This window comes from Macaca mulatta, chromosome 16 (genome assembly GCF_049350105.2).
Source record: "Macaca mulatta isolate MMU2019108-1 chromosome 16, T2T-MMU8v2.0, whole genome shotgun sequence".
In the NCBI taxonomy this organism is placed as follows: Eukaryota; Metazoa; Chordata; class Mammalia; order Primates; family Cercopithecidae; genus Macaca; species Macaca mulatta.
In genome coordinates, this window is record NC_133421.1 from 82,930,670 (window position 1) to 82,955,488 (window position 24,819).

A 24,819-nucleotide genomic window follows, 5' to 3' on the forward strand; every position below is an offset into this window, starting at 1 on the left:
GCAGCTCAGTAGGTTAGAGCAACAGGTTTTAGAGGCAGAGCCAGCATCCATCTGCCTGCAAGCACCACTCCCTCCCCTCCCACCAAAATATTCTTCCCAGTCTCCCATCTGTCTGTTGGCAGGAAGCCATGGGGCCTAGAAGAGATCGGAAAGGGGAAGAATAAAGATAAGCTCTCCCATTTTCATTCCTAACTTTTATTTCTGGCATCTTAAATCAGGGCCCTCAGGGCTCAGGGCAAGATTGTGCACATGTTAAGTGTTGCAGGTGAAGGGCGGCCAGGAAGGGCACCTGCCCCAGTGTGGAGGGAGTGGGGGCCTTGGGGAGTCTGTCATAGGAGGATCAAGGGGAGTCAGGCAGGGGTGGGGAGTGCCACACACACCTGGAAAGGCCCACCCCTCCATCTCACCCTGCCTTCAGGGATCTTCCAGCCACCCCTGCAGCTATACCACGCCCAGCTCTGCACGCAGTCTGCTGCTTACGCCACCCCTCAACCTGTCCCTCACCTCCCAGGCCACAGCACCCAGGCCAGCCCGGAGAATTCCACCTGCTTTGCTCCACTCGCGGGACTCTGGCCAATCTCTTGTCCTCCCAGCATGCCTTCCTATCTCTAAAATGAGCAGGGGCCAGGCGCGGTGGCTCATGCCTGTAATCTCAGCACTTCGGGAGGCCGAGGCGGGCGGATCACTTGAGGTCAGGAGTTGGAGACAAGTCTAGTTAACATGGTGAAAACCCGTATCTACTAAAAATACAAAAATTAGCCGGGTGTGGTGGCAGGCACCTGAAGTCCCACCTACTCGGGAGGCTGAGGCAGGAGAATCGCTTGAACCTGAAAGGGAGAGGTTGCAGTGGGCCCAGATCATGCCACTGCATTCCAGCCTGGGTGACAGAGCAAGACTCCGTCTGAAAAAAATAAAATAAATAAATAAAGTAAAATAAAATGAGCAGGGAGAGGAAACCAGATCCTAAACTTTGAGGATCCTGAGACTCCTTTGGTCTACTTTCTTCTGGGAATGTGGTGCCACCTTGGTGGAGACAGAAGGGTGTGGCTGGGCATGTGTAACTCTGGGGTCAAAGGTGGACATCATGCAGGAGTAGCCTGGATGCCGGCAGGAGCACAGGCCTGAGGCTGCAGGCTTGAGAGGCAAGGGATCCAACCCAGAGCCCTGGTCCTGCCCAGCAGAGCCAGAGGCTGGGCAGAGCAACCCTGGGAAGGGAAGGGCCTTGGCTGCCTGGTGGGCGGGGCTGACCTCTGGGAACCAGCAGCTGCTGCTGAAGGGGCCTGGAGCAGCCAGTGCCTCCCCTGACACTTCCCTTGGGCACACAGCCCCGTGGGAGATGGGCACGGCCCACTCTGCGAGGCTGATAGCTGGGCCTCTGTGCTGCTTGGCCCAGCCAGGCCACCATCCCCACCTTGTCATTCCCCGACCAGCTCCTCCATTTCCTAGACCTGTGGGGTAAGCCGGTTCTTTCACCTTTAGCTGCTTCCCCTGTAAAATGGGGGTGATATGAATTGCATGGACCTCACGGAGTTGTTATGAGAATGAACTGAGGCCAATGCAAAGAACAATGCCTACCATATGGCGGTCATAGCTGCTAAGACGTATGGCCCTTATCACAGCGGTGCAGAGTGGCATGTGTCCAATAAACAGGCGCACAGCCCTATCCACGTGGGGGACGTGGAGGGAGATGCTCTGGACCCGCTGGGGCAGGTGGTAGGGCTGGTGCCAGGACACCATCGGGCCAGAAGGCTTTGGGTCCCATCCCATTTTGGAAAATGGTGGCTGAGATCTGCATTTAAATGACCAAATTACTACCCAGAAGTAGTTCCTCTTTCCTTCTTTAGAAAGAAGGGCTCGGCCGGGCGCGGTGGCTCAAGCCTGTAATCCCAGCACTTTGGGAGGCCGAGACGGGTGGATCACGAGGTCAGGAGATTGAGACCATCCTGGCTAACACGGTGAAACCCCATCTCTACTAAAAATACAAAAAACTAGCCGGGCGAGGTGGCGGGCGCCTGTAGTCCCAGCTACTCAGGAGGCTGAGGCAGGAGAATGGCGTAAACCCGGGAGGTGGAGCTTGCAGTGAGCCGAGATCGGGCCACTGCACTCCAGCCTGGGCGACAGAGCAAGACTCCGTACTCCGTCTCAAAAAAAAAAAAAAAAAAAAAAAAAAGAAAGAAGGGCTCACAGAACATCTTTAAGGCAAGAAGTGCGCTGCAGGGCCCTGGGTTTCTCAGGTGAACCTCAGAGACCAACGGGGAAAGAGTAAGGATCCCCCAGATTCAACCCCACCCAGGGAAGCTCGGGCTCAGCCCCCACAGAGGTTCAAAGTATGACCTCATTTGAGGCCAGGTGTGGTGGCTCATGTCAGTAATCCCAGAGCTTTGGGAGGAGGCCAAGGTGGGAGGATTGCTTGAAGCTAGGATTTTGAGACCAGTCCGGGCAACATAAGACTTCATCTCATAAATAAATATATAAATGAATAATCAATCAATTATAAAAGGCCGGGCGTGGTGGCTCACGCCTGTAATCCCAGCACTTTGGGAGGCCAAGGCGGGTAGACTACCTGGTCAAGAGTTCAAGATCAGCCTGGCCAACATGATGAAACCCCGTATCTACTAAAATTACAAAAAAAAAAAAATTAGCTGGGTGTGGTGGTATGCACCTGTAATCCCAGCTACCCAGGAGGCTGAGGCAGGAGAATCGCTTGAACCCGGGAAGTGGAGGCTGCAGTGAGCCAAGATCACACCACTGCACTCCAGCCTGGGTGACAGAGCAAGATTCCATTCTCAAAAAAAAAAAAAAAAAAAAAAAAAAAAAAAAAAAAAATCAATTAAAATAGCATGACCTCATTGCAAACAAAGCTTCTGGTAAAAAGCTGAAAACAACTGAGCTACTGCCTAATTTTAAAGATGGAGAAACTGAAGCCAATTGGAGCGAGAAAATAACTGGCCCAAGGCTGCCCAGCAAATCTTTTATAAGAAATTTATTTATTGGCTGGGCGCAGTGGCTCACGGCTGTAATCCCAGCACTTTTGGAGGCTGAGGCGGGTGGATCATGAGGTCAGGCGTTCAAGACCAGCCTGGCCAAGATAGTGAAACCCCGTCTCTACTAAAAATACAAAAAATTAGCTGGGCCTGGTGGTGGGTACCTATAATCCCAGCTACTTGGGAGGCTGAGGCAGGAGAATTGCTTGAACCTGGGAGACGGAGGTTGCAGTGAGCTGAGCTCACGCCACTGCACTCCAGCCTGGGCGACAGAGTGAGACTCCGTCTCGAAAAAAAAAAAAAATTATTTTTTGGTAGAGATGCTGTCTCGCTGTTACCCAAGTTGATCTCAAATTCTTGGCCTAAACGGATCCTCCTGCCTCAGCCTCCCAAAGTGCTAGGATTACAGGTGTGAGCCACCACGCCTGGCTCCTAGCAAATCTTGACTGAGCTCTGTGGCTTGGCTGGTTCTGCATGCTCATCTCCTCCTTGTCTCCTGGGTCCACTGAAACCCCAGCCAGAAGGTATGTTCCTTAAAGCTGTGAATCAAGCCAGGTCCCTGGGTCTTCTTGAATGCTCAGAGCTTTTCCAACAACAGTCAAGAAACAGATTCTGGGGCTTGGGGTGGCTGGCTTCTCCAGGCCCTTTAAGAGTCCCTGGTTAGTCGGTGTAGGTACAGTAATTTCTCTCTTGGGAGGTTGCACGGTGTCTGGGAGGCACAGCCCCTCCTCATCTGCCTGGGCCTCTCGCCTGAACAGTACCTTCTCTCCCCAGTCATCCCTGAGCTAGACTGTAGCCCCTAGGGACCTGTCTCCCAATGGGCCTCAGCTCTCCTCCGTCTCTCTTCTTCCCTTGGGGCAGCCAGAAGTCCCTGCTCATAACTCCCACATGAACGAGCCTGTCTAGGGACAGAGGGAGGGACCTGACTTTTTTTTTTTTTTTTTTGAGACGGAGTCTCGCTCTGCCGCCCAGGCTGGAGTGCAGTGGCCGGATCTCAGCTCACTGCAAGCTCCGCCTCCCGGGTTCACGCCATTCTCCTGCCTCAGCCTCCCGAGTAGTTGGGACTACAGGCGCCTGCCACCGCGCCCGGCTAGTTTTTTGTATTTTTTAGTAGAGACGGGGTTTCACCGTTTTAGCCAGGATGGTTTCGATCTCCTGACCTCGTGATCCACCCGTCTCGGCCTCCCAAAGTGCTGGGATTACAGGCTTGAGCCACCGCGCCGGGCCGGGACCTGACTTTTAATTATGCCTCTAATTGCTTCCCAGGGAGCTGATGAGTGGGGAACTCACATTTCTCTGTGGATGCTCAGGGGAGAGGACAGGGTTTCCACCAGGAACTTAGCCACATTGAGATCCCCAAGATTTCCCCAGATTTCCTGAGAGCAAGCGGGGGCTTCGGCAAGCAGTGACGCAGCCCTGCGCAGACTGGGGCTCCCTTCTGAAGCTGCCCAGAAAGAGGGAAACATGGTTCAAGGGAAGGAGGTGGTTGGGCAGGGGCAGGGCAGTGGGTTAAGGGGCCACTGGACCCTCACCCCCTGACTTCGTATCCCAAGGCTTTGATGTGCCCAGGAGTGGTGGGGGTGAGAAGGGCAAGAGTTCTGAATGAATTCTGGGTGTTAGAGAAAGCGGCCACGAGGCTTATCTGGTCACCTTTCTCCATCTGGAAAATGAGGATGTGGTGCTTCTATTTCCCTGAGAAGTGAGGTTGAACTGAGGACCTGCCACCTGTAAGCTGATTTGCTAGGCTTAATGGTAAAAGGGGAAAGAGGAGGTGGCAGCCCCGCTCCCAGGCAGGCCAGCCACTTTCTGGTGGTGACAGTCCCGTGCACCAGGACACCCGGGGGCTGGGGAGAACACAGTTGCTCTCATCCTAATCACAATGGTATAAAAAGCCCATGACGATCACCACGGTGGCTCACGCCTGTAATTCCAGCATTTTGGGAAGCCAAGGCGGGCGGATCACTTGAGGTCAGGAGTTTGAGGCCAACCTGGCAAACACGGTGAAACCCTGTCTCTACTAAAAATACAAAAATTAGCTGGGCATAGTGGCACACAACTGTAATCCTAGCTACTCGGGAGCCTGAGGCAGGAGAATCGTTTGTACCTAGGAGACGGAGGTTGCAGTGAGCTGAGATCGCGCCCCTGCACTCCAGCCTGGGCGACCAGAGCGAGACTCCATCACAAAAACACCAAAAAACCAATAACCAAAAAAAAAAAAAAAAAAACACCACCCCCCACCCCCCACAAAAAAAAGCCCGTCACTGTTTCTGTGCCCCAGCCCTCTAAGAGTGGCAGGATACCCATTTTACACAGCAGGAGACGGAGGCACAGGACAGCTAAGTGACCAAGTGCCAAGGGCCTCCAAGAGATGGCAGCTGGGGACACCTGAGTCCCCAAACTCTGAAGGGGCCTGCCCAGGCAGACAGCATCACAGGAAGGGCGGGTCCTCACAGACTGAGAGACAGAAGCCACCTCAGGCCCCCATGGACAGCCCCAGGACCTGGGTCCAGACCCCACCCCCTTCCTGAAAGAGCCTTCCCAAAAAGCAGAGACGGACACCAGGCACCAGGCATGCTTTGGGGCTTTTTTTTTTTTTTTTTAATGTTTCCTCATTGTTTTGACAATATCATGAAAAAATTCAGTTAAGAATCTGGAACTGGCCTGGATAGGATTCGAGGGCAGCTGGCGGGGGCTGGCACAGCCCCCGCGGTTCCTCCCCTACCGTGGGACCTAAGCTATTAGAAACAGGAGCACCAACAGGGCACCGAACCAGGAACTAAGTTAGTGTCTTGAGTCAGGCAAGAGAGGAGAGGCCAGGCCAGAGTCGCCGTGGGGACGCCCCTGGTTGTGGTTGGTTCTGTCTCTCCCCGTCCCCACACCGGCTACATGGAGACAGGGAGGTGGGTCAGGCTGTTCCCAGGACAGAAAAATAACTGACGGTCAACCTCGGGGCTCACACCCGAGCTTCTGCTCAATTCCCTCGGGGAGAGTTACAGGACTCAGAGAGAAACTTGAATTTCAGAAAAACAAATCATTTTTTTGCATAAGTGTTCCAAATATTGCGTGGAACATATTAATGCTAGAACATTATCTTTTGTTTACCTGAAATTTGCATTTAACTCAGCACTCTGTTTTGGTTTTGCTAAATCTGGCAACCCTGGCCTCAAAAGTCGTTGGGGGGAGGCCTGAGAAAGGAAGAGGAAGTAGTCAGTACTGAGGGTGTTGAGGGGAGGGAGAGAATAACTCAGTCAAAAAAAAAGCTTCCCCCCATAGGAATGATATATTATTTTAAAAATAATAATTCTCCAAAAATGTTCTACACTGGCCTTCCTCAGATGTTGATAGCTATGGGGGGTGGGTAGGGAAAACACACACCAGACACCCACCCCGTGTCGTTCTAAATAACGTTGGGAAGCACTAAAGTTGAGCTGGTGTCTTTGCCACGGCTGTCCCCAGACTCCAGTCTGCTAATTGCCACTGTGAATTTCGAAGAGGTTTAGTATAAAGGTTTTCTAAAAGGATTGATTCTCCTTCTGAGGCAGACCTATTAACACCATCCTGATATTGCTCTATAAGGATTTATACATAATAATAAAGAACACACAAGCCCCTAGGGACTGAGTGAGTGCCCTAGCCCTGTTCCTAGTGTCATCCTGGAAGGGTCCCTTCTTGCAATTCACGAAGTGTGGGGGCTTTCCTTCCATTTCCCATCCTGCTCTTCTTCCCCTGGAAAGGGCTGCGTTTAGTGCACGTGCTCATGGCTGGTCCCCTGGTCCAGCTCAGCTCCAAGGCGCTCCAGATTTCCAGGGCAGGAGCTGGGGTGGAGCAGGGAGGGGCTGAGAGGCAAGACCATCTCCGTCCTGCCGCAGCTGCTTCCCCAGCAGCCACCGCTGGGCACAGCAGAAACACCAGCAGAGAAAAGGGGAGTCGAGTGTCCTTAGCCCTGGAGCTGAGGCTGCCTCCGGGCTGACCCGCTGGCTGCACGTGGCAGGAACTCGGGTTGGCATCTGGCATCCATTTGAGGCCACGGTGGAGGAAAGGGAGGCCAAGAGAGGAAAACCGATTCCTGCTGTGAGAACACAGCCCTTGTCCCACGCTGCCTGAGTGCAGGGAGCATGATGAAGTCAGGCAGCCAGTCAGCACCCATGCCAGCCCCCCACGTCCTCCAAATGCCCGAGGGCCAGGCCAGTGTCCCTCATCTACAAGGTCCAGGGTCCGTGGTTTGAAGCAAGGGTCCTGGCTGCCCCTGCGCCACGCCACAAGGTCAAAGGTCATAGTGGGGTAGGGGCAGGGAGAAGATGCAGACAAGAGCTCCGGGTGGCCACCCACTGTCTGCCTCACACGCGGATCTCATCCTCCTCCTCCTCGTCCATGAAGGAGAACTCCTTGTCCGGCTGTCTCGAGACAGCAGCCCGGGCCCTGTCTGGTCCCCGGAAGGCAGGGCTGCGCTCCTCCAGGACGCCCGAGGTGCAGCTGGAGAGGGAGCTGCTGTCTCGTGTGGTGTGGCTGCCCATGCTGCGGGCCGAGCCGGGGCTGGGGGCCGCTGCTGCCCACCCCTCGTCCTCCAGAGCATGGGAGGGGAGGGAGGGCAAGTCTGGGCCGGCCTTGCCTTCCTGCCTCGCCAGGGGAGGGGCCGCCACAGCGTATGGGGGAGCCTGGGTGATGGTGCCAGTGGCGCCCTCATCGCCATGGTAACCACCCTCCTCCTCCTCGGGGTCCCACTCCTCCTTGTCCATGATGCTGAGGACGTCACCCAGCATGGAGGGCCCCAGGTCGATGTGGAAGGACATGATGGACTCCGCATGCTTCAGCCCATAGGTGGCCTTGGGCATGACAGGCAGATCTGCCAGATCCCCAAAGGCCTGCTCGTCGAGGAGGGGGTCAGGGGAATGGGGACCCGTGGCCCCATTCCGACGGGGCACGGCCTCCTCCATGCCTGCCTCCTCGTCGCCACCCTCCCCGCCATTGGCCTTCTTCACGGGGCTGGATGACAGACTCTTGGGCAGCTTACTGGTACCCTTCTCCGCGGCCTCCTTCTCATTGAGCTGGGGCAGGGACATGGCATTCTTGACAAAGAGGGCCGAGTCCCGCAGGGATCCCAGCATGTCGCGCTGCTCCCGCTCCCCCCTGGTCACTGACTGTGACCGCTTGCTGCCCCGGAACTTCCTGGACAGGAGACTGCGTTTGGAAGATGAAGAGGAGGCCTGTTCGTCCAAGGACTCGCCGTCAGGCTCGCCAGCCTTGCTGTTGAGGAAGGAGGTGTCCCCAAAGGCATCTCCGGCCCGGCCAACGTGCATGGTGTGGCGGAAGTCGCCCAGTGGGGCGCTGATCATTTCGGCCGTGAGGTCCACTCGGGAACGGCGCTTGGAGTGCACCGAGCTGGACACCAGTTGCTTGAGGATCGGCATCTTGCTGGACGGGTGGGGAGGTGGGCCCTCCCGAGGTAGCCGGCAGGTCTGGGGTCAGATCTGAAGTCCAAGTCTAGTGGGCAGAGGGGGACGCAATGAAGAGATCATAAGGCTGCAAGCAGAGAACGGGAGGCAAAGGATTAATGTGGGGCTGGTTACACAGCACAAACGCCTATTTGCCAGGGGACTGTCATTTAAACCCCAGTGCTCCTACCAAAGTGAAATGCTGTGAAATAAGCCAGCAATCAAATGGTATAGCCCTGCCTGTTTCTTCATCCGCAGGCATTCAGAGAACAGGAGTGATTTTGCAAATCTGGTGAGAGTTCCAGTAGCCTCAGACACACTTTCCCTGAAACTTGAGAGAGAGAGAACCTTTCTTGTAAAAGACAATGCCTCCCCTGCCCTGCAAGCCAGGACGCTGCCAGAGCAAACACGACCACGTTTAAGGACACGAAGGTAAATCCAGCAATTCTGGGCAGCAAGCCAGGGAAGAGATGGAGTCTATGAAGTGGCTCCTATGAACAGTCAGCCTGGAGATGTGCTGTAAGTGCCTCCTGCTGTCTAACCTCGACCCCTGTGGAGTTAGTGGACACCCCACCGAGTCCTGGTCCTCAGAGAGAGAATAGAACAGACAGGATGGGCCCAGGGAGACAGGCTGACCACAGAGAGACCTCCACCTGCGTGGGTGGCACAATCCTCTTTCTGAATCAGAATTGGGGTGGGGCTGCTGGGACCCACAGAACCAGCTCCCCAGCCTTTCAGCCTTCTCTTGGGATCCCATAGATGAGGATCCTGCCTGTGACATCTCCACTGTGGGGCCCCAGGCTCTTTGCTGAGGGTCTACCTTCTGGTGTCTCGGGGAGATCAAGATTGGGGAACTTCCAGTTTCTTTCATCATTAGGGGAGTGGGAGGCAGGGACTAGACCCTAAATGACTTGGTGAACCCAGGATCTGCAGACTGATTCCTAGGTGATGCACCAGAAATCCAAAAAAACAGCAGAGGTAGAGCCCAGGAGCCCGGAGGCACCACTCTCACAGCTCCTGGCAAGGGCCAAGTTGAAGTTCAGCACTGGGGCCAAACCAGCCCCTCTCTCCCCTAGAGGGACTTGCCCCAAATACTAAGCCCAGCAGAGCTAGGCAGGATGGGGAGAGATGAGTGCTGGGATTTAACAAAGTATGGTGGGTGAGAGGTGTTGCTTGGACACCAGGTACCTGCCTCTCTCCCAGTCCAGCCAGCAGCACAGTTCTGAGAGGCACCCCCAGTCCAGAGCCACTCTTTCCACTGCAAAACTCAGACGGCGGGTGCTTCCTCCGCATGCCTGCCACTGCACCACACGAGCCCACCACACCAGCCCACCACACCCCACCTGGCCCCTGACATCAGCCTAACAGGTCTCCCTGTTTGTCTCCCTCCTGTCCATCCTTCACCTCTCGGCTCAAACAAAACCCATCCACATGAGGCCCTACCCAGTGCACACCCCTTGATCCAATGACCAGTCTCCACCTCGCTCCTCAGTGTCCCCTACTTTTGTACCCTGCTCTATCCCCTGAGCTGGAGTGGATACAAACAGTTCCCTGATGCAACCCCTGCCACACCCAGCATCCTTCAGGGCTCAGCTGGGACACATCACTGCTCCCAGGAAACCTTTAGCCACCACCTGCCCCCTACGGCACTTTGGGAGCCGTCCCCTCTCCCAGCAGACACCGGCTACATCCTTCTACCCCTGCTGGCTGGACTCTCATCTTCCCACTGCAGTACGAGCTTCCAGGGTGGTGTTTTTTTTTTTTCTTTTCTTTTCTTTGAGACGGAGTCTCGCCCTGTCCCCCAGGCTCGAGTGTAATGGCGCCATCTCGGCTCACTGCAACTTCTGCCTCCCGGGTTCTAGCGATTCTCTTGCCTCAGCCTCCCGAGTAGCTGGGATTTACAGGTGCCCACCACCACCACGTCCAGCTAATTTTTTTGGTAATTTTAGTAGATAGGGAGTTTCACCATGCTGGTCAGGCTGGTCTCAAGCTCCCGACCTCAGGTGATCCACCTGCCTTGGCCTCCCAAAGTGCTGGGATCAGCGTGAGCCACTGCGCCCGGTCCATCCAGAGGGTTTTAACGGATCTGTTTGCCACCAAGTCCGGTCTAGCAGGGTGTGCCACACGGTTGGCCTCCAAGCACCCACTGGAAGTCCAGCACCTCCCTCCTGTCCTCCCCCCTTCTGCCCACAGCCTGGCTCCAGGGCTCCCAGCCTGACCTCTCTGCGTCCTCATCCGCTTCCCTGTTCTCTCAAGCCTCTGCTGCCCAGCCTCATGGCTTCCCCCACCAGCAATGTCCCCCCTCCCAATGCCCAGGCCATACTGCTTATCATTCCAGCAAACACAAAGTTCTCTCAGGCAGGGAGGGAGAGCTAGGCACCTGGCAGACTTGCCACACAGTGTCGTGGGCGAGGACGTCAGGAATGCCTTGAAATGATGCTCTACTCTTGGTCATAGGCCAGCTCTCTCTCCTCCCCACCCTTAGGAAAGTGACCTTCCCCTAACTCTAACCTGGATTGTCTCTGGGCCCCACCCTCCTGCTCTACCTCAGCCTCGAAACAATTAGACATTGAACCGCTAGACCAAGGGTCAGCAAACACTTTTTGCAAAGGGCCAGAGAGTAAATATTCTCGGCCTTGTGGCTGATAGGGTTTTGGTCACAGCTACTCAACTCTGTCTTCTTAGTATAAAAGTAGCCGTTGGCCAGGCACGGTGGGCCACAACTCTAATCCCAGCACTTTGGGAGGCTATGGCAGGAGGATCAGTTGAGCCCAGGAGTTCCAGACCAGCCTGGGCAACACAGTGAGACCCCATCTCTACACAAAATTAAAAAAAGAAAGGAGCCGTAGCAACATGTAAACAAGTAGGCATGGCTGCATTCCAAAAACATTTTATTTACAGAGAACTTCTGGGTTGGTGAGCAGATCAAGGTGCCGGGAAGGTGACGTGTGCCCTGCCCGCCCCACCCCACCACCTGACCCCATGCATCCTCATGCAGCTCTTCCGTTTGGCTGTTCCTGAGTTGTATCCTTTGTAATAAACCAGTAAAAGAAAAAACCACCAAAAAGCCTCATCTTTATTTGCAAAAGCAAATGCAGGCTGGGTTTGGGCTGTGGACTGTAGTTTGCTGACCCCTGAACATCATATATGACCCTCCTGGCCAGCCATGGGCTCCTAGGCAAAACTCTGAAGGAAACAGGAAGGAAATGAGGGAGGGAGGGAGGGAGAAGAAAAGAGAAGAAAGGAAAAGAAAAGAAAAAGAAAGAGAAGGTAGAGTCTGCCTCAGTCACGTTGGGCATCGAAGGAAAAAAGGCCAGGCTTCAAACGAACTCTTGTTCCTGGCAAATCCTTTAGGCTTCTACTGCCACCAGCACAGGCACCAGTCAGGAACGGAGAAGACCCCTATCTTCCACCTGCCTGCCCCCCAGCTCCTGGCTCTATGCACAGCATCCAGGAATCTCAAATAACTGGAGGGGATATTCAGTGCAGCGCTTTCACTTTATGGATGAGGAAACGGGTTTATTGAAGGAAAGTGATTTGTCCAAGTTTTTAGCCCAAAGGAAGAGAGCTGGGCTAGAAACTGGGTCTTTGAGTCCAGAGCTCTCTCCACCCCCACTCCAGGCCCTCCTCCAGCTCTGGCGGCAGCATTGCTGGTCAGTGACCACCGGCCACTGAGTGCTCCTCCCCACTGCTGGCTGGCAGGGTGCAGAGAAGGGGGTCCCAACTGCTACTTCAGGAAGGTTCTTGTGTAACCCTAGAGCAGATTCCACACTGTGGATATTCAAGCCAGCTAATTTCTCACTGGGAGGTGGGACTGCCCCGTGCACTGTAGATCATTCAGCAGCGTCTCTGGTCTCTGCCCACTAGATGCCAGTAGCATTCATTCCACAGTCACAACAAGCAAAACTGTCTCAAGATGCCCTGGGAGGCAAAACTGCCCCAGTTGAGAAACAGCAGCCTTGAGTGAGAACACACAGGTGAAGACAGAGCAGGTATGCTCACCAGGTAAACAACAAAGACAGAGAAGCAGGGAGGGGCGCGGATGGTCAGAACTGGGTGGGAACACGGTGGCATGAGCCTCCAGAGCTACGTAAGGGTTTCAACACCACAGCGGGAATCCCCAGACCCTGTGAGTGATGTCAGGTCCTGTGGTTTCCCGACCTTATACGCTCATTAGAGAGGAAAGAAAGGAAAACCACAGACCCGTCTCCCCAGGACTCGCCAGAGAAGCTGCAGGTCACTGTGGCTGCCCAAAAGGGACCAAATATCCTGGCCATCATGGCCACAGGGGAGGGCAGCTCCCCGCATCCCATTAGCCACACCCCAGAGCACATCCTTGCAGGTAGAACTATAGAGGTAGGTCAGAGGGGACAGCAGGGAAACTCAGCTGAAATCACGGCCATCCTGGGCTAGCCCTGGGGTCCCCAGGATCCTGTTCAACCCCACACCCCAGAAAGACAGGGACAGGTCTACCCAGTGCTGTCTGCTGCCATGGTCTCGCTTCCTGCGGTGGTGGGAACGAGACTTGGTGGCTTGTAGAAAGCCATCTTCAATACCCAGCAAGGAAGGGTCCTGAGAGAGTTAGGGCCTGAGAGTAGAGGGAGTCACGCATCCATCCCACTGCCCCAGCGAGGAGGGGGCTGCAGTGCCTGGCAGTCCACGCTGGGGATGAGGCCTAGGTGTCTGGAGCTCAGACTAGACAGGCCACGTAGCAGGACTAAGGGTCAGCAAGAGCTTGGTTTCACCAGCCTTGAGTGATCTTGAATCACTCTGAGCTTCTAACAGAGAATTTGGAGGTGAGCAGCTGGATCATGGAGTTTAAGAGAAAGCAGGTGGTGGGAGTCCTGCCAGAGGCCTGGGCCGGTCCTGGGGGCAGCTATGGTTTGGGAGGCCACAGGGCATTGTGGCTTTGGGAAGGGTCTTCAGAAGCACCGTGACTCAGCTCTAGGGAAGTAGCTAAAATAGGCTGCCCAATGTGGGGCAGGCACTCCCCATAGCCTGCCTTGGGCGGGCCACCCCCACCCCCACCCCACCCCACCCCACCCCACCCCCACCCCCACCCCACCCCACCCCCACCCCCACCCCACCCCACCCCAGAAAACACATCCCACTTTCTTGGCAGGGCAAGGGAAAATGGATCACAACTCACAGCCCTTCCTAGCTCTCCTGAGCCTCTGGAGGAACAGACTCCTCTACCCTCAGCCCACTGACCATGGAACCTTCCTTTAAGGTGGGACTGACGAGCCCTCCCCAGAAGGTCAGGCCCCTGCTTGGGTCTACACCAACCACACCTTTAGTTCAGCCCTGTTCCTGAGACTACAGAAGACCACCCTTGCCTGGGCCCCTCGCCTATCCTCCCTGGCCCTCCCAGCTTGGACAGACCAGCAGACCCAGGGCAGAAGGACAGACGGGACCAACACTTCTCACTCCAAGTGACCGGGCAGTGGCCTGTCCCTGGCATCTTGGCTTGAGGCAGGCGCCAGACCTGAGCTCTCATGGGGCAGCTAGGCAGGCCTCGCTCTCTGAAGCTGCCCTGCGGTTGACCCCAGTATACAGGGTACACAACATGCCTGAACGCCCACCACCGCCGCCGCCTCCACCACTGCTGCTGGGCAGCATGCCCTCTGCAGGGCCTTCCCCTAGCTGTTCTAACCAACCACCCGATGCCAGGTCCAGGCAATGTGGCCGGATAGCAGAGGGCTTTTAGTGAACGATGACTTTAGTTGTGACCTGGATCGGCTACAAGAGGCTTTGTTCCGTTACTCATCATCCATTCACTCACTTCATGACTTCCTGCAGACCCACCGATATTCACACTCTTCTAGGCCCTGGAGATAGAGCAGTCCGTTTTCCCAGGGCGCATGTGTAGTGCGAGTATGGGGCGTGGGGTTGGGGAATGGAGGTGTAAATCTGTAAATAAAACGGTATCTCGTATTCCTTAGTATAACGAGGGAAAGGGGATGGTGTGAGTGGGTGTGGGAGTCAGGGGGTCTGGGAGAGGCCCCTCTGAGGAAGGAGCATCATGAGTTGAGAACCAAATGATGAGAAGGAACCAGCCAGGTCAGAAGCGACCCAGGCAGAGGGAACGACGCATGCAAACGCTGGAGTGTAGGAACAGGCTTGCAGCATTTACAGAACAGAATAAAAATCCATGCAGCCGGGGTCCAGGTTACATAGAGCCCTCCCTACCAGGCCACATAAAGAGTTTTCTTTTGTTTTCAGTTTTTATTACAGGCACCCGCCATCAGGTCCGGTTAATTTTTGAATTTTTTGGAGAGACCAGGTTTCACCATGTTGGACAGGCTGGTCTTGAACTCCTGACTTCAGGTGATCTGCCCGCCTCGGCCTCCGAAAGTGCTGGGATTACAGGTGTGAGCCACTGCTCCCGGCCAATTTTTTTGTATTTTTACTAGAGATGGGGTTTCACTATGTCGGCCAGGCTAGTCTTGAACTCCTGGCCTCAAGCAATCCACCCACCTTGGCCTCCCAAAGTTCTGGCATTACAGGCATAAGCCATTGCACTTAGCCCAGGTAAGGAGTTTGGAGGTCATTATAGGTGTACAAGGAAACCGGTGGCTGTTTGTAAGCAGGCGAGTGATTCAATCTGTGTATCTGGAAGCTCCCGGAGGTCCTGGCATTGGAGGAATGAAGGAGCGGAGCTGGAATTCATCCAGGAGGCTGTTGCAGAAATGCAGGTCAAAGAGGATGGAGACCAGGATGTGGGTTTGGCGAAGGGGGACACAGTGGGAGACATTTAGGCCATGTTTTGGAGGTAGAGACACACGGGATTACAGAGGGCCCAGACCAGGGAGGAGAGAAAAGACAGGATCAAATGGGACTCCAGGTCTTCCAGGGGCAGCCTCTGGTCCTGGCCATCCTTTCCCAGGTCTTGCCTGGCGGGCCATGGCCCCTTCTCACAGGAGGGGCTGACATCCAATCCCTAGGCGGAACTTCGCTTTGCCGAAACAAGGAGGCGTTCCGCAACACAAGGCTTGTCAGATGGAACAACACCCTGGAAGGGTTGTGTAAGAGGCTCACTGGGACACAGGCCACGACTCTAAGAGGTGAGGAACTCTGGCTTTTGTCATCAGAGAAAAATCCAGTACTTTCTGGAACACTCGCCAGCCTTATCCTGCAAAGACAGGAAAGTGCAGGGAAGGCGGAGACTGTTTCATTCAAACCGTGGCAGGGCTGAGGGCAGCCAAGTGAATGGGCAAGAACGGCGACTTCTTAGATACACGTGGTTACATGTTCCAGGCAGCACTTCAACGCCGACTGTGTTGTGATTTCAGCTGACTTTAGTACTCTTGGGGATCTTTCAACTCCTTCATGTGCCATGCTCAAAAGCCCTTGCGTCTGGAAGTGTGCTACGTGCGCAAGGAGGTTAAGGCTCACTGCTGTAATATTCTGAGCCTGACTAGCCACAATCAAAAACCAAAAACAAGGCCAGGTACAGTGGCTCACACCTGTAATTCCAGCACTTTGGGAGGCTGAGGTGGGTGGATCACCTGTGGTCAGGAGTTCAAGACCAGCCTGGCCAACATGGTGAAACCCCATCTCTACTAAAAATACAAAAATTAGCCAGGCGTGGTGGTGGGCACCTGTAGTCCCAGCTACTCAGGAGGCTGAGGCAGAGAGAATAGCTTGAACCTGGGAGGTAGAGGTTGCAGTGAGCTGAGATTACGCCACTGCATTCCAGCCTGGGTGACAGAGCAAGACTCTGTCTCAAAAAAACAAACAAAGAAACAAACAAACCCAGGAAGGGAACATGAAATGTCGCCATTATGACTCCTGTACCATTTATGTATCTGTGTCAAATATCTCCTTAAAATACCTGGGTGTAGTGGGATCATACTTTCAAGATGGAAAGACCAAATTAAGGGACTTGCCCTAGGTCATGGATTGAAGCCAGGGTTTAATTCCCACCCCAGGGCTCCATCCACTTAAATAGCAATGTACTATCAAAAGTAGGGGGCATCACAGGAAAAACACTGAATATGTAATTTGTATATACACATATATATCTACACACACATATATTTTTATAGGTTATATTCACATCTATTGTCATTCCATGTATTAATTACTAAGTTTTAGTTTAGACACACACACACACACACACACACACACACACACGCATGCACAAGTTTTGGTGTGTTCTTTCTAAATCCCAGTGGATTTTTTTTTTTTTTCTTTTTTTTGAGACAGAGTTTCGCTCTTGTTGCCCATGCTGGAATGCAGTGGTGCAATCTCGGCTCACTGCACCTCCACCTCCCGGATTCAAGTAATTCTCCTGCCTCAGCCTCCCGAGTAGCTGGGATTACACATACCCGCTACCACACGCGGCTAATTTTTGTATTTTTTTAAGTAGAGATGGGGTTCCACCATGTTGGCCAGGTTGGTCTCGAACTCCTGACCTCAGGTGATCCATCTATCTGGGCCTCCCAAAGTGCTGGGATTACAGGCGTGAACCACCATGCCTGTCCCCAGTGGATTTTCTTAGGTACTCCTGGGGGTGCTAAAATGCAGCACTCACTGTGTCACATGACTCCCACTGAGATTCAGAGATGGCAGACATCTGGCAGAGGATCCAACCCAGTGGTCTTGATTAGGCTGTTGGGGCCAGGAGAGGTGACTTGCCAAAGGCCACAGAACTCACAAGGAGCCGGTTGGTGCTGGAGCCCAAGTCTCTTGACTCCCACCCCAAAGCTCTTCCCTAGATAACACCTAGATGGGCTCACTGCCAGGCACCAGGGCAACTTTCTGATGTTTGCTACCATCTTGCCCAAATTAAGAGCTGGGAAAGAGAAGAGGGAAGGACCTTCCTCCCACTGAGCAATTGGCACTAGGTGCCACCAGGCAGGGAGAATATTACAAAACTCGGATCCAAGAGCTGCTCAGAGTCAAAATCGTCCCAGGGTGGGGTGGTCTTGTGGTACCGGAAACTCTGGCAAAATTTCTTGAAATAATGGCTTTAAAATAAATGATGGTTCTGGCCGGATGTGGTGGCGCATGCCTGTAATGCCAGCACTTTGGGAGGCCGAGGTGGGTGGATCACCTGAGGTCAGGAGTTTGAGACCAGCCTGGCCAACATGGTGAAACCCCATCTCAACTAATAATACAAAAAAATTAGCCAGGCATGGTGGTGGGTGCCTGTAATCCCAGCTACTAGGGAGGCTGAGGCAGGAGAACTGCTTGAACCTGGGAGGTGGAGGTTGCAGTGCATCGAGATCGCGCCACTGCACTCCAGCCCGGGCAACAAGAGTGAAACTCCATCTCCAAAAAAAAAAAAAAAAACCCAAAAAACAAAAAGAATGATGGTTTTAAAATGAATATGATTCAAAGTTTCCTCAAATAATGGCTTTAAAATGAATGTGATTTAAATGAATATGATTTACCTCCTAGAACTTAACCCTGTGGAACTATGTCAAAGGAGAAAAAAGTCACGCACATATTTGTTGAAGCCTTATTCATAATAGCGAAAGACTGGAGACAGGCCAGGCACAGTGGCTCACACCTGTAATCCCAGCACTTTAGGAGGCCAAGGCGGGTGGATCACGAGGTCAGGAGTTTGAGACCAGCCTGACCAACATGGTGAAACCCTGTCTCTACTAAAAAAAAAAAAAAAAAATTGGCTGGGCATGGTGGTGCACACCTGTAATCCCAGCTACTCAGGAGGCTGAGGCAGGAGAATGGCTTGAACCCGGGAAGCAGAGGTTGCAGTGCACCGAGATCACACCATTGCACTCCAGCCTGGGAGACAGAGAGAGACTCCATCTCAAAAAAAAAAAAAAAAAAAAAAAGAAAGAAAGAAAAAAAAGAAAGAAAGACTGGAGACAGCCTAATGCCCAGTGATAGAGGAATGGCTAAGAAAGCTGGAAGCCATTAACTCAGAGCACCATTCAGCAGTCACGGAAATTGAGAACTATGAAGACCATAGACAACATGGACCAAATGTTTACCAAATGGCATTAAATGGAAGCGCAAACAAAAGGCAGAACAGAGGCCGAGGCGAAGGTCAGGAGTGCAGGACCACCCTGGCCAACACGTTGAAACCCCGTCTCTACTATTAAAACAGTACACAAGGCCGGGCGCGGTGGCTCACGCCTGTAATCCCAGCACTTTGGAAGGTTAGGCAGGCGGATCACCTGAGATCAGGAGTTCGAGACCAGCCTGGCCAACACGGTGAAACCCCATCTCTACTAAAAATACAAAAATTAGTCGGGTGTGGTGGCAGGCGCCTGTAATCCCAGTCACTCAGGAGGTGGAGGCAGGAGAATTGCTTGAACCTGGGAGGCGGAGGTTGCAGTGAGCCGAGGTGGCACCATTGCACTCCAGCCTGGGGGACAAGAGCGAGACTTCGTCTCAAAAACAAAGAAACAAAAAAACCCCACAAATTAGCCAAGTGTTGTGGCACGTGCCTGTAATACCAGCTACATGGGAGGCTGAGGCGGGAGAATCTCTTGAACCTGAGAGGCGGAGGTTGCAGTGAGCTGAGATCACGCCACGGCACTCCAGCCTGGGCAATAGAGTGAGACTCTTGTCTCAAAAAAATAAATAAAAATTAAAAATAAATAGAAAAAAAGGCAGAACATATACTTGTTTATGCATAGTGGTTACAACTCTACACAAATATGCATCTGTGAATAAAGACTAAAAGGGCACACAGGAGAAATTAAGAAGTTATGTTAGCCTTGAGAGGAAAACAGGCTTCTTTTTCTTTATTTTTATGTATATATGTGTGTATGTATGTATGTATGTATTTTCGAGACAGAGTTTTGCTCTATCGCCCAGGCTGGAGTGTAGTGGCACCATCTCGGCTCACTGCAACCTCCAACCCCTAGGTTCAAGCGATTCTCCCGCCTCAGTCTCCCAAGTAGGTGGGATTACAGGTGCACACGCCACAACAGCCGGTTAATTTTTGTATTTTCAGTAGAGACAGGGTTTCCTCATGTTGACCAGGCTGGTCTTGAACTCCTGATCTCAAGCAATCCACCCGCCTTGGCCTCCCCAAGTGCTGGGATTACAGGTGTGAGCCACCGCACCAGGCCTTTTTCTTTTTCTTTTCTTTTCTTTTTTAAAAACCGACAACAAAAACCCACAGTATCAAAGGTTTAAAGAAAAGGCATTCATTTCAAAACCAGCTCAAGACTATCTGGTTCTCTGGATTTGGCAGCTGCATCACAGCATAAGATGCCAACTGGGGACTAAGTGAGAACCGGTCTCCATCCATACTCTGCCTGTCTTGTGTCAAAATCTCCCACTGATGTCTGTTCTCTCTCTTCCTCCCTGAAAATCTCCCCAAGCCAGACATGTTTATTAGGTCCTTGTTTTATTCTAAGTTGCCTGGGAGGAAGAAGCGGGCAAGCTTTAATAACCTGACATCAGGGGACACAAGGAGATCGGGACCCTCTCAAAAAACAGAACTCACTCTCCAACAGCTGCTTCCTGATGCTTAAGCCTCCCCAGCTGAGCAGGAGACGAGTGATAAGGATCACTCCCACCCCACCGGAGATCGGCCTGTTTCCAGTGACACTGAAGCTCCAAGCTGGAGGCCAGCCTCCCACATAACAGTGGGATCCTCTCAGAGATATCCTGTGCAGGATGAGGTTTTACTTCTGCTTCTACAGCCCTAGCTTGGCTAGACTGTCACTGCAAGGGAGCCGAGAAAATAAGAAGGGGTCACATGAGGGCAACCAGCACCCAGGGGCTCCAGCCACCACTGACCGCCAAGCTGTGTGGAGAATTAGATCATCCCTGGGGGTAGATCTCACATGAGGGCAACCAGCACCCAGGGGCTCCAGCCACCACTGACTGCCAAGCTGTGTGCAGAATGAGATCATTCCTGGGGGTAGCTCTCTAATGGGGAAGGCACTAAAGTGAGTCTTAGCTCCAAGAGTCAGAGGAACAGGCTCCCTAATCCCCTCCTACCCTGTCCCTCCAGTACACCTCCTCACTCTCCAGTTCTCATTCACCAGGGTCTGCCGCGTGCCAAGCATTGTACTGAGGACAACATACATTTATGTCCTTGAAACTCAAAGGAAACTTGCAAGGAGGCTGCCCTGATTGCCCCTATTTTAAAGAAAGAGAAACGGAGAGTCAGACAGAGTGAATTATTTTACTCTCACATCTCACAGCTTTATTTATTTATTTTTTGTTGTTGTTGAGATACGGCATTGCTGTCACCCAGGCTGGAGTGTAGTGGTGCTATCACGGCTCACTGCAGCCTCAACTTCCTGGGCTCAAGTGATCCTCCCTGGCCTGTCTCCCAAGTAGCTGGGGCTACAGGTGGGCACCACCATGCCTGGCTTATTAAAAATAAATAAGTAAATTTATATATATACACACACACACACACACACACACATATATATATATATATATATTTTTTTTTTTTTTAGTAGAGATGGCGTCTCACTATGTTGCCCAGGCTAGTCTTGAACTCCTAGCTTCGAGTGATCTTCCTGCTTCAGCCTCCCAAAGTGTGGGATTACAAGCATGAGCCATTGCGCCCCACACCCAGCCTCTCACATTTTTTTTTTTGAGACGGAGTCTCACTCTAGCCCAGGCTGGAGTACAGTGGCCGGATCTCAGCTCACTGCAAGCTCCGCCTCCCAGGTTTACGCCATTCTCCTGCCTCAGCCTCCCGAGTAGTTGGGACTACAGGCGCCTGCCACCTCGCCCGGCTAGTTTTTTGTATTTTTTAGTAGAGACGGGGTTTCACCGTGTTAGCCAGGATGGTCTCGATCTCCTGACCTCGTGATCCACCCGTCTCGGCCTCCCAAAGTGCTGGGATTACAGGCTTGAGCCACCGCGCCCGGCATGCCTCTCACAACTTCTAAGTGGTGACTTGAGCCCATTTCTGGCAGACCTTGGAGCATGTGATTTTCCATATAAGGTGATGCAGCCCGGCCTATGCAGGTGTCTGCAGCTGAGGATGTGCACGTGGAGCAGGGTGGGATAGGAAGGGTCTGCAAGCCGGTTAATCTAAGACTCTTGGAGCTAAGACTCATGTTACTGCCTCCCTCATTAAAGCTCTCTCCCCAGGCATGGCTGCATTTGAAACCTCCTCAAAGGAGATTTTCTTTACCCAGAAGCCCATTCCCACTTCAGGCTCTCAGGAACCTCCCAGTGTTCTGGTGTTCTGGGAGGTGAGGGGTGGGGAGGATCATCCTGAAGCACAAGCCAGGCGCTGCTGGCACAGTCAGGAGTAGATCAGCATAAGGCCTCGCTTCTAGTGTGTTCCTGTCTGCTCTGTCCAAACTCCATCTTGTGTTCCTTGGTTATTCCAGCTCCCAGGAAGAAAAACCAGAACCGTGACCCAACACCACTTGCCGCACCCTCACTGCCCCACGTGCCAATCCATGCCAGGCTCGTTGATGCAAACATGCCACTGCACAGCCACCTGGGGCAGATCCCACTTCCTGGAGATGAACATCCTCTACTTTGGTGGCCCCTTCCTGGAAGGAAGACAAAGGGGCAAGGTCCCAGATTTCATGACATGTCTTCCCCCCACTACCCCCAGCCTCCAAGCTACAAGACGGTGCCTATTCCCCAGGTATCCCTACCGGGTGTGGGGGAGGGAGGGAGGAGTCTACTGGGAAGGGGGGTCAATCAGGGAGAGCAGGGATCATAGAGTGACCTGGACAAGGAATAAAGCAATAGGGCACACCAGAACCTCCCAGCTACTTCCACTTTCTGCCATCTCTCTATGGGTTAATAATAATTGACCCTCCACTGTCCACCTGCCACATGTGTGGCTTCTGAGCACTTGAAATGTGGCCAGTATGGAATAATAAACACTGGAGATTGGGAGATCAGGAGGGTGGGAACCCAGTGAGGGATGAGAAGTTGCTTAATGGGTACAATGTACACGATTGGGTGAAGGTTACACTACAAGTCCAGACTTCACACTACACAATATATCCACGTAACAAAACGATACTTGCCCTCCTTATATTTGTAGAAATAAAAATAAATACATAAAAGTAAAAAATAGGCTGGGCACGGTGGCTCACGCCTGTAATCCCAGCACTTTGCGAGGCTGAGTCAGGCAGATCAGCTGAGGTCAGCAGTTCAAAATCAGACTGGCCAACATGGTGAAACCCCATCTCTATTAAAATACAAAATTTGGCCAGGCATGGTGGTTCACACCTGTAATCCCAGCACTTTGGGAGGCCGAGGCAGGTGGATCACGAGGTCAGGAAATCGAGACCATCCTGGCTAACACCGTGAAACCCCGTCTCTACTAAAAATACAAAAAATTAGCTGGGCATGGTGGCGGGCGCCTGTAGTCCCAGCTACTCAGGAGGCTGAGGCGGGAGAATGGTGTGAACCTGGGAGGCGGAGCTTACAGTGAGCCAAGATCGCACCACTGCACTCCAGCCTGGGCGACAGAGCGAGACTCCGTTTCCAAAATAAAAAAAAAAAAAATAGGCTGAGCGCAGTGGCTTACGCCTGTAATCCCAGCACTTTGGGAGGCTGAGTCAGGCAGATCACCTGAGGTCAGGAGTTCGAAACCAGATTGGCCAACATGGTGAAACCCCGTCTCTATTAAAATACAAAATTAGCCAGGCATGGTGGCATGCACCTGTAATCCCAGCTACTTGGGAGGCTGAGGCAGGAGAACTGCTTGAACCTGGGAGGCGGAGTTTGCAGTGAGCCGAGATCACGCCATTGCACTCCAGCCTGGGCAAAAAAGAGTGAAACTCCGTCTCAAAAGAATTAAAAAAAAAAAAAAAAAAAAATCTGGCAAGTCCAAATGGATACGTGCTCAAGTGGAAAATGCACACTGGACTTCTAAGATTTAGTATAAAAAAAGAGGATGTAGGCCAGGCGCGGTGGCTCAAGCCTGTAATCCCAGCACTTTGGGAGGCCGAGACGGGCGGATCACGAGGTCAGGAGTTCGAGACCATCCTGGCTAACACGGTGAAACCCCGTCTCTACTAAAAAATACAAAAAAAAAACTAGCCGGGCGAGGTGGCGGGCGCCTGTAGTCCCGGCTACTCGGGAGGCTGAGGCAGGAGAATGGCGTAAAAACCCGGGAGGCAGAGCTTGCAGTGAGCTGAGATCCGGCCACTGCACTCCAGCCTGGGCGACACAGCGAGACTCCGTCTCAAAAAAAAAAAAAAAAAAAAAAAAAAGAGGATGTATAAAATATCTCATTAACATTTTTATACCGATGATATGTTAAAATGATATTTTGAATATAGTGAGTCAAAATGTACCATCTATTTCCTCTTACTTGTTAAAATGTAACTATTAGGCCGTGCGCGGTGGCTCAAGCCTGTAATCCCAGCACTTTGGGAGGCCGAGACGGGTGGATCACGAGGTCAGGAGATCGAGACCATCCTGGCTAACACGGTGAAACCCCGTCTCTACTAAAAAATACAAAAAACTAGCCGGGCGAGGTGGCGGGCACCTGTAGTCCCAGCTACTCAGGATGCTGAGGCAGGAGAATGGCGTGAACCCAGGAGGCGGAGCTTGCAGTGAGCGGAGATCCGGCCACTGCACTCCAGCCTGGGTGACAGAGCGAGACTCCGTCTCAAAAAAAAAAAAAAAAGGTAACTATTAAACTATAAATTATGTATGGCACTTGCCTAAGACTTCTGTTAGAGAGCAATAATTTAGACATTTTCCCCCTTATTACACAAGCAGCATGTTCCTTGTAGATGGATAAATAAAACCAACCATTGTTCACAGCTGGGTCAAAATATTTACATGTTAACAATTTATGCTACATTGTTTTAAATTAAATCTTAATATCTAATTTTTACATCCAATCAGGCACTGAATGGCTAGGTTGTTTCCATTTTCAGTTGAAACTCTGTAAGGTCTTTTCAGGCAATTATGTGCATATCCTTAACTATTTCTAAATGATACATCCTTGTGAGTCTGCCCCCAGGCTGGAGTGCAGTGGTGTTATCTCAGCTCACTGCAACCTTCCACTCCTGGGTTCAAGCAATTCTTGTACCTCAGCCTCCCAAGTAGCAGGGACTACAGGCACGTGCCAACAATGCCCATTTTTTTTTTTTTTTTTTTGAGGCTGAGTCTGTGTTGCCCAGGCTGGAGTGCAGTGGTATGGTCTCAGCTCACTGCAACCTCTGCCTCCCGGGTTCAAGTGATTCTTGTGCCTCAGCATCCAGGCGTGCGCTGCCATGCCCAGCTAATTTTTGTATTTTTAGTAGAGACAGGGTTTCACCATGTTGGTCAGGCTGGTCTTAAACCCTTGACCTCAGGTGATCCACCTGCCTCAGCCTCCCAAAGTGCTGGGATTACAGGCGTGAGCCTACAGAGGTGAGCCACCATGCCCTGCCTGCCTGGCTAATTTTTGTATTTTTAGTAGAGATAGGGTTTCACTGTGTTGGCCAGGCTGGTCTGGAACTCCTGACCTCAGGTGATCC

The 24,819-nt window shown here is 52.6% G+C and overlaps 1 protein-coding gene across 5 annotated transcripts in view; it reads right to left on the reverse strand.

Annotated features, from left to right (window-relative positions):
• Positions 1–5,559: 5,559 nt before the first annotated feature.
• Positions 5,560–24,819, reverse strand: part of CDC42EP4 (CDC42 effector protein 4) — a 28,580-nt gene continuing 9,320 nt past the window's right edge. For 2 of the 5 annotated variants that reach the window (XM_015120216.3, XM_015120217.3), the window contains exon 2: positions 5,560–8,465. In XM_015120216.3, coding sequence (XP_014975702.2) covers positions 7,322–8,392 — 1,071 coding nt within the window. In that variant the 5' untranslated portion in view covers positions 8,393–8,465 and the 3' untranslated portion in view covers positions 5,560–7,321. 5 annotated transcript variants of the gene reach the window in all.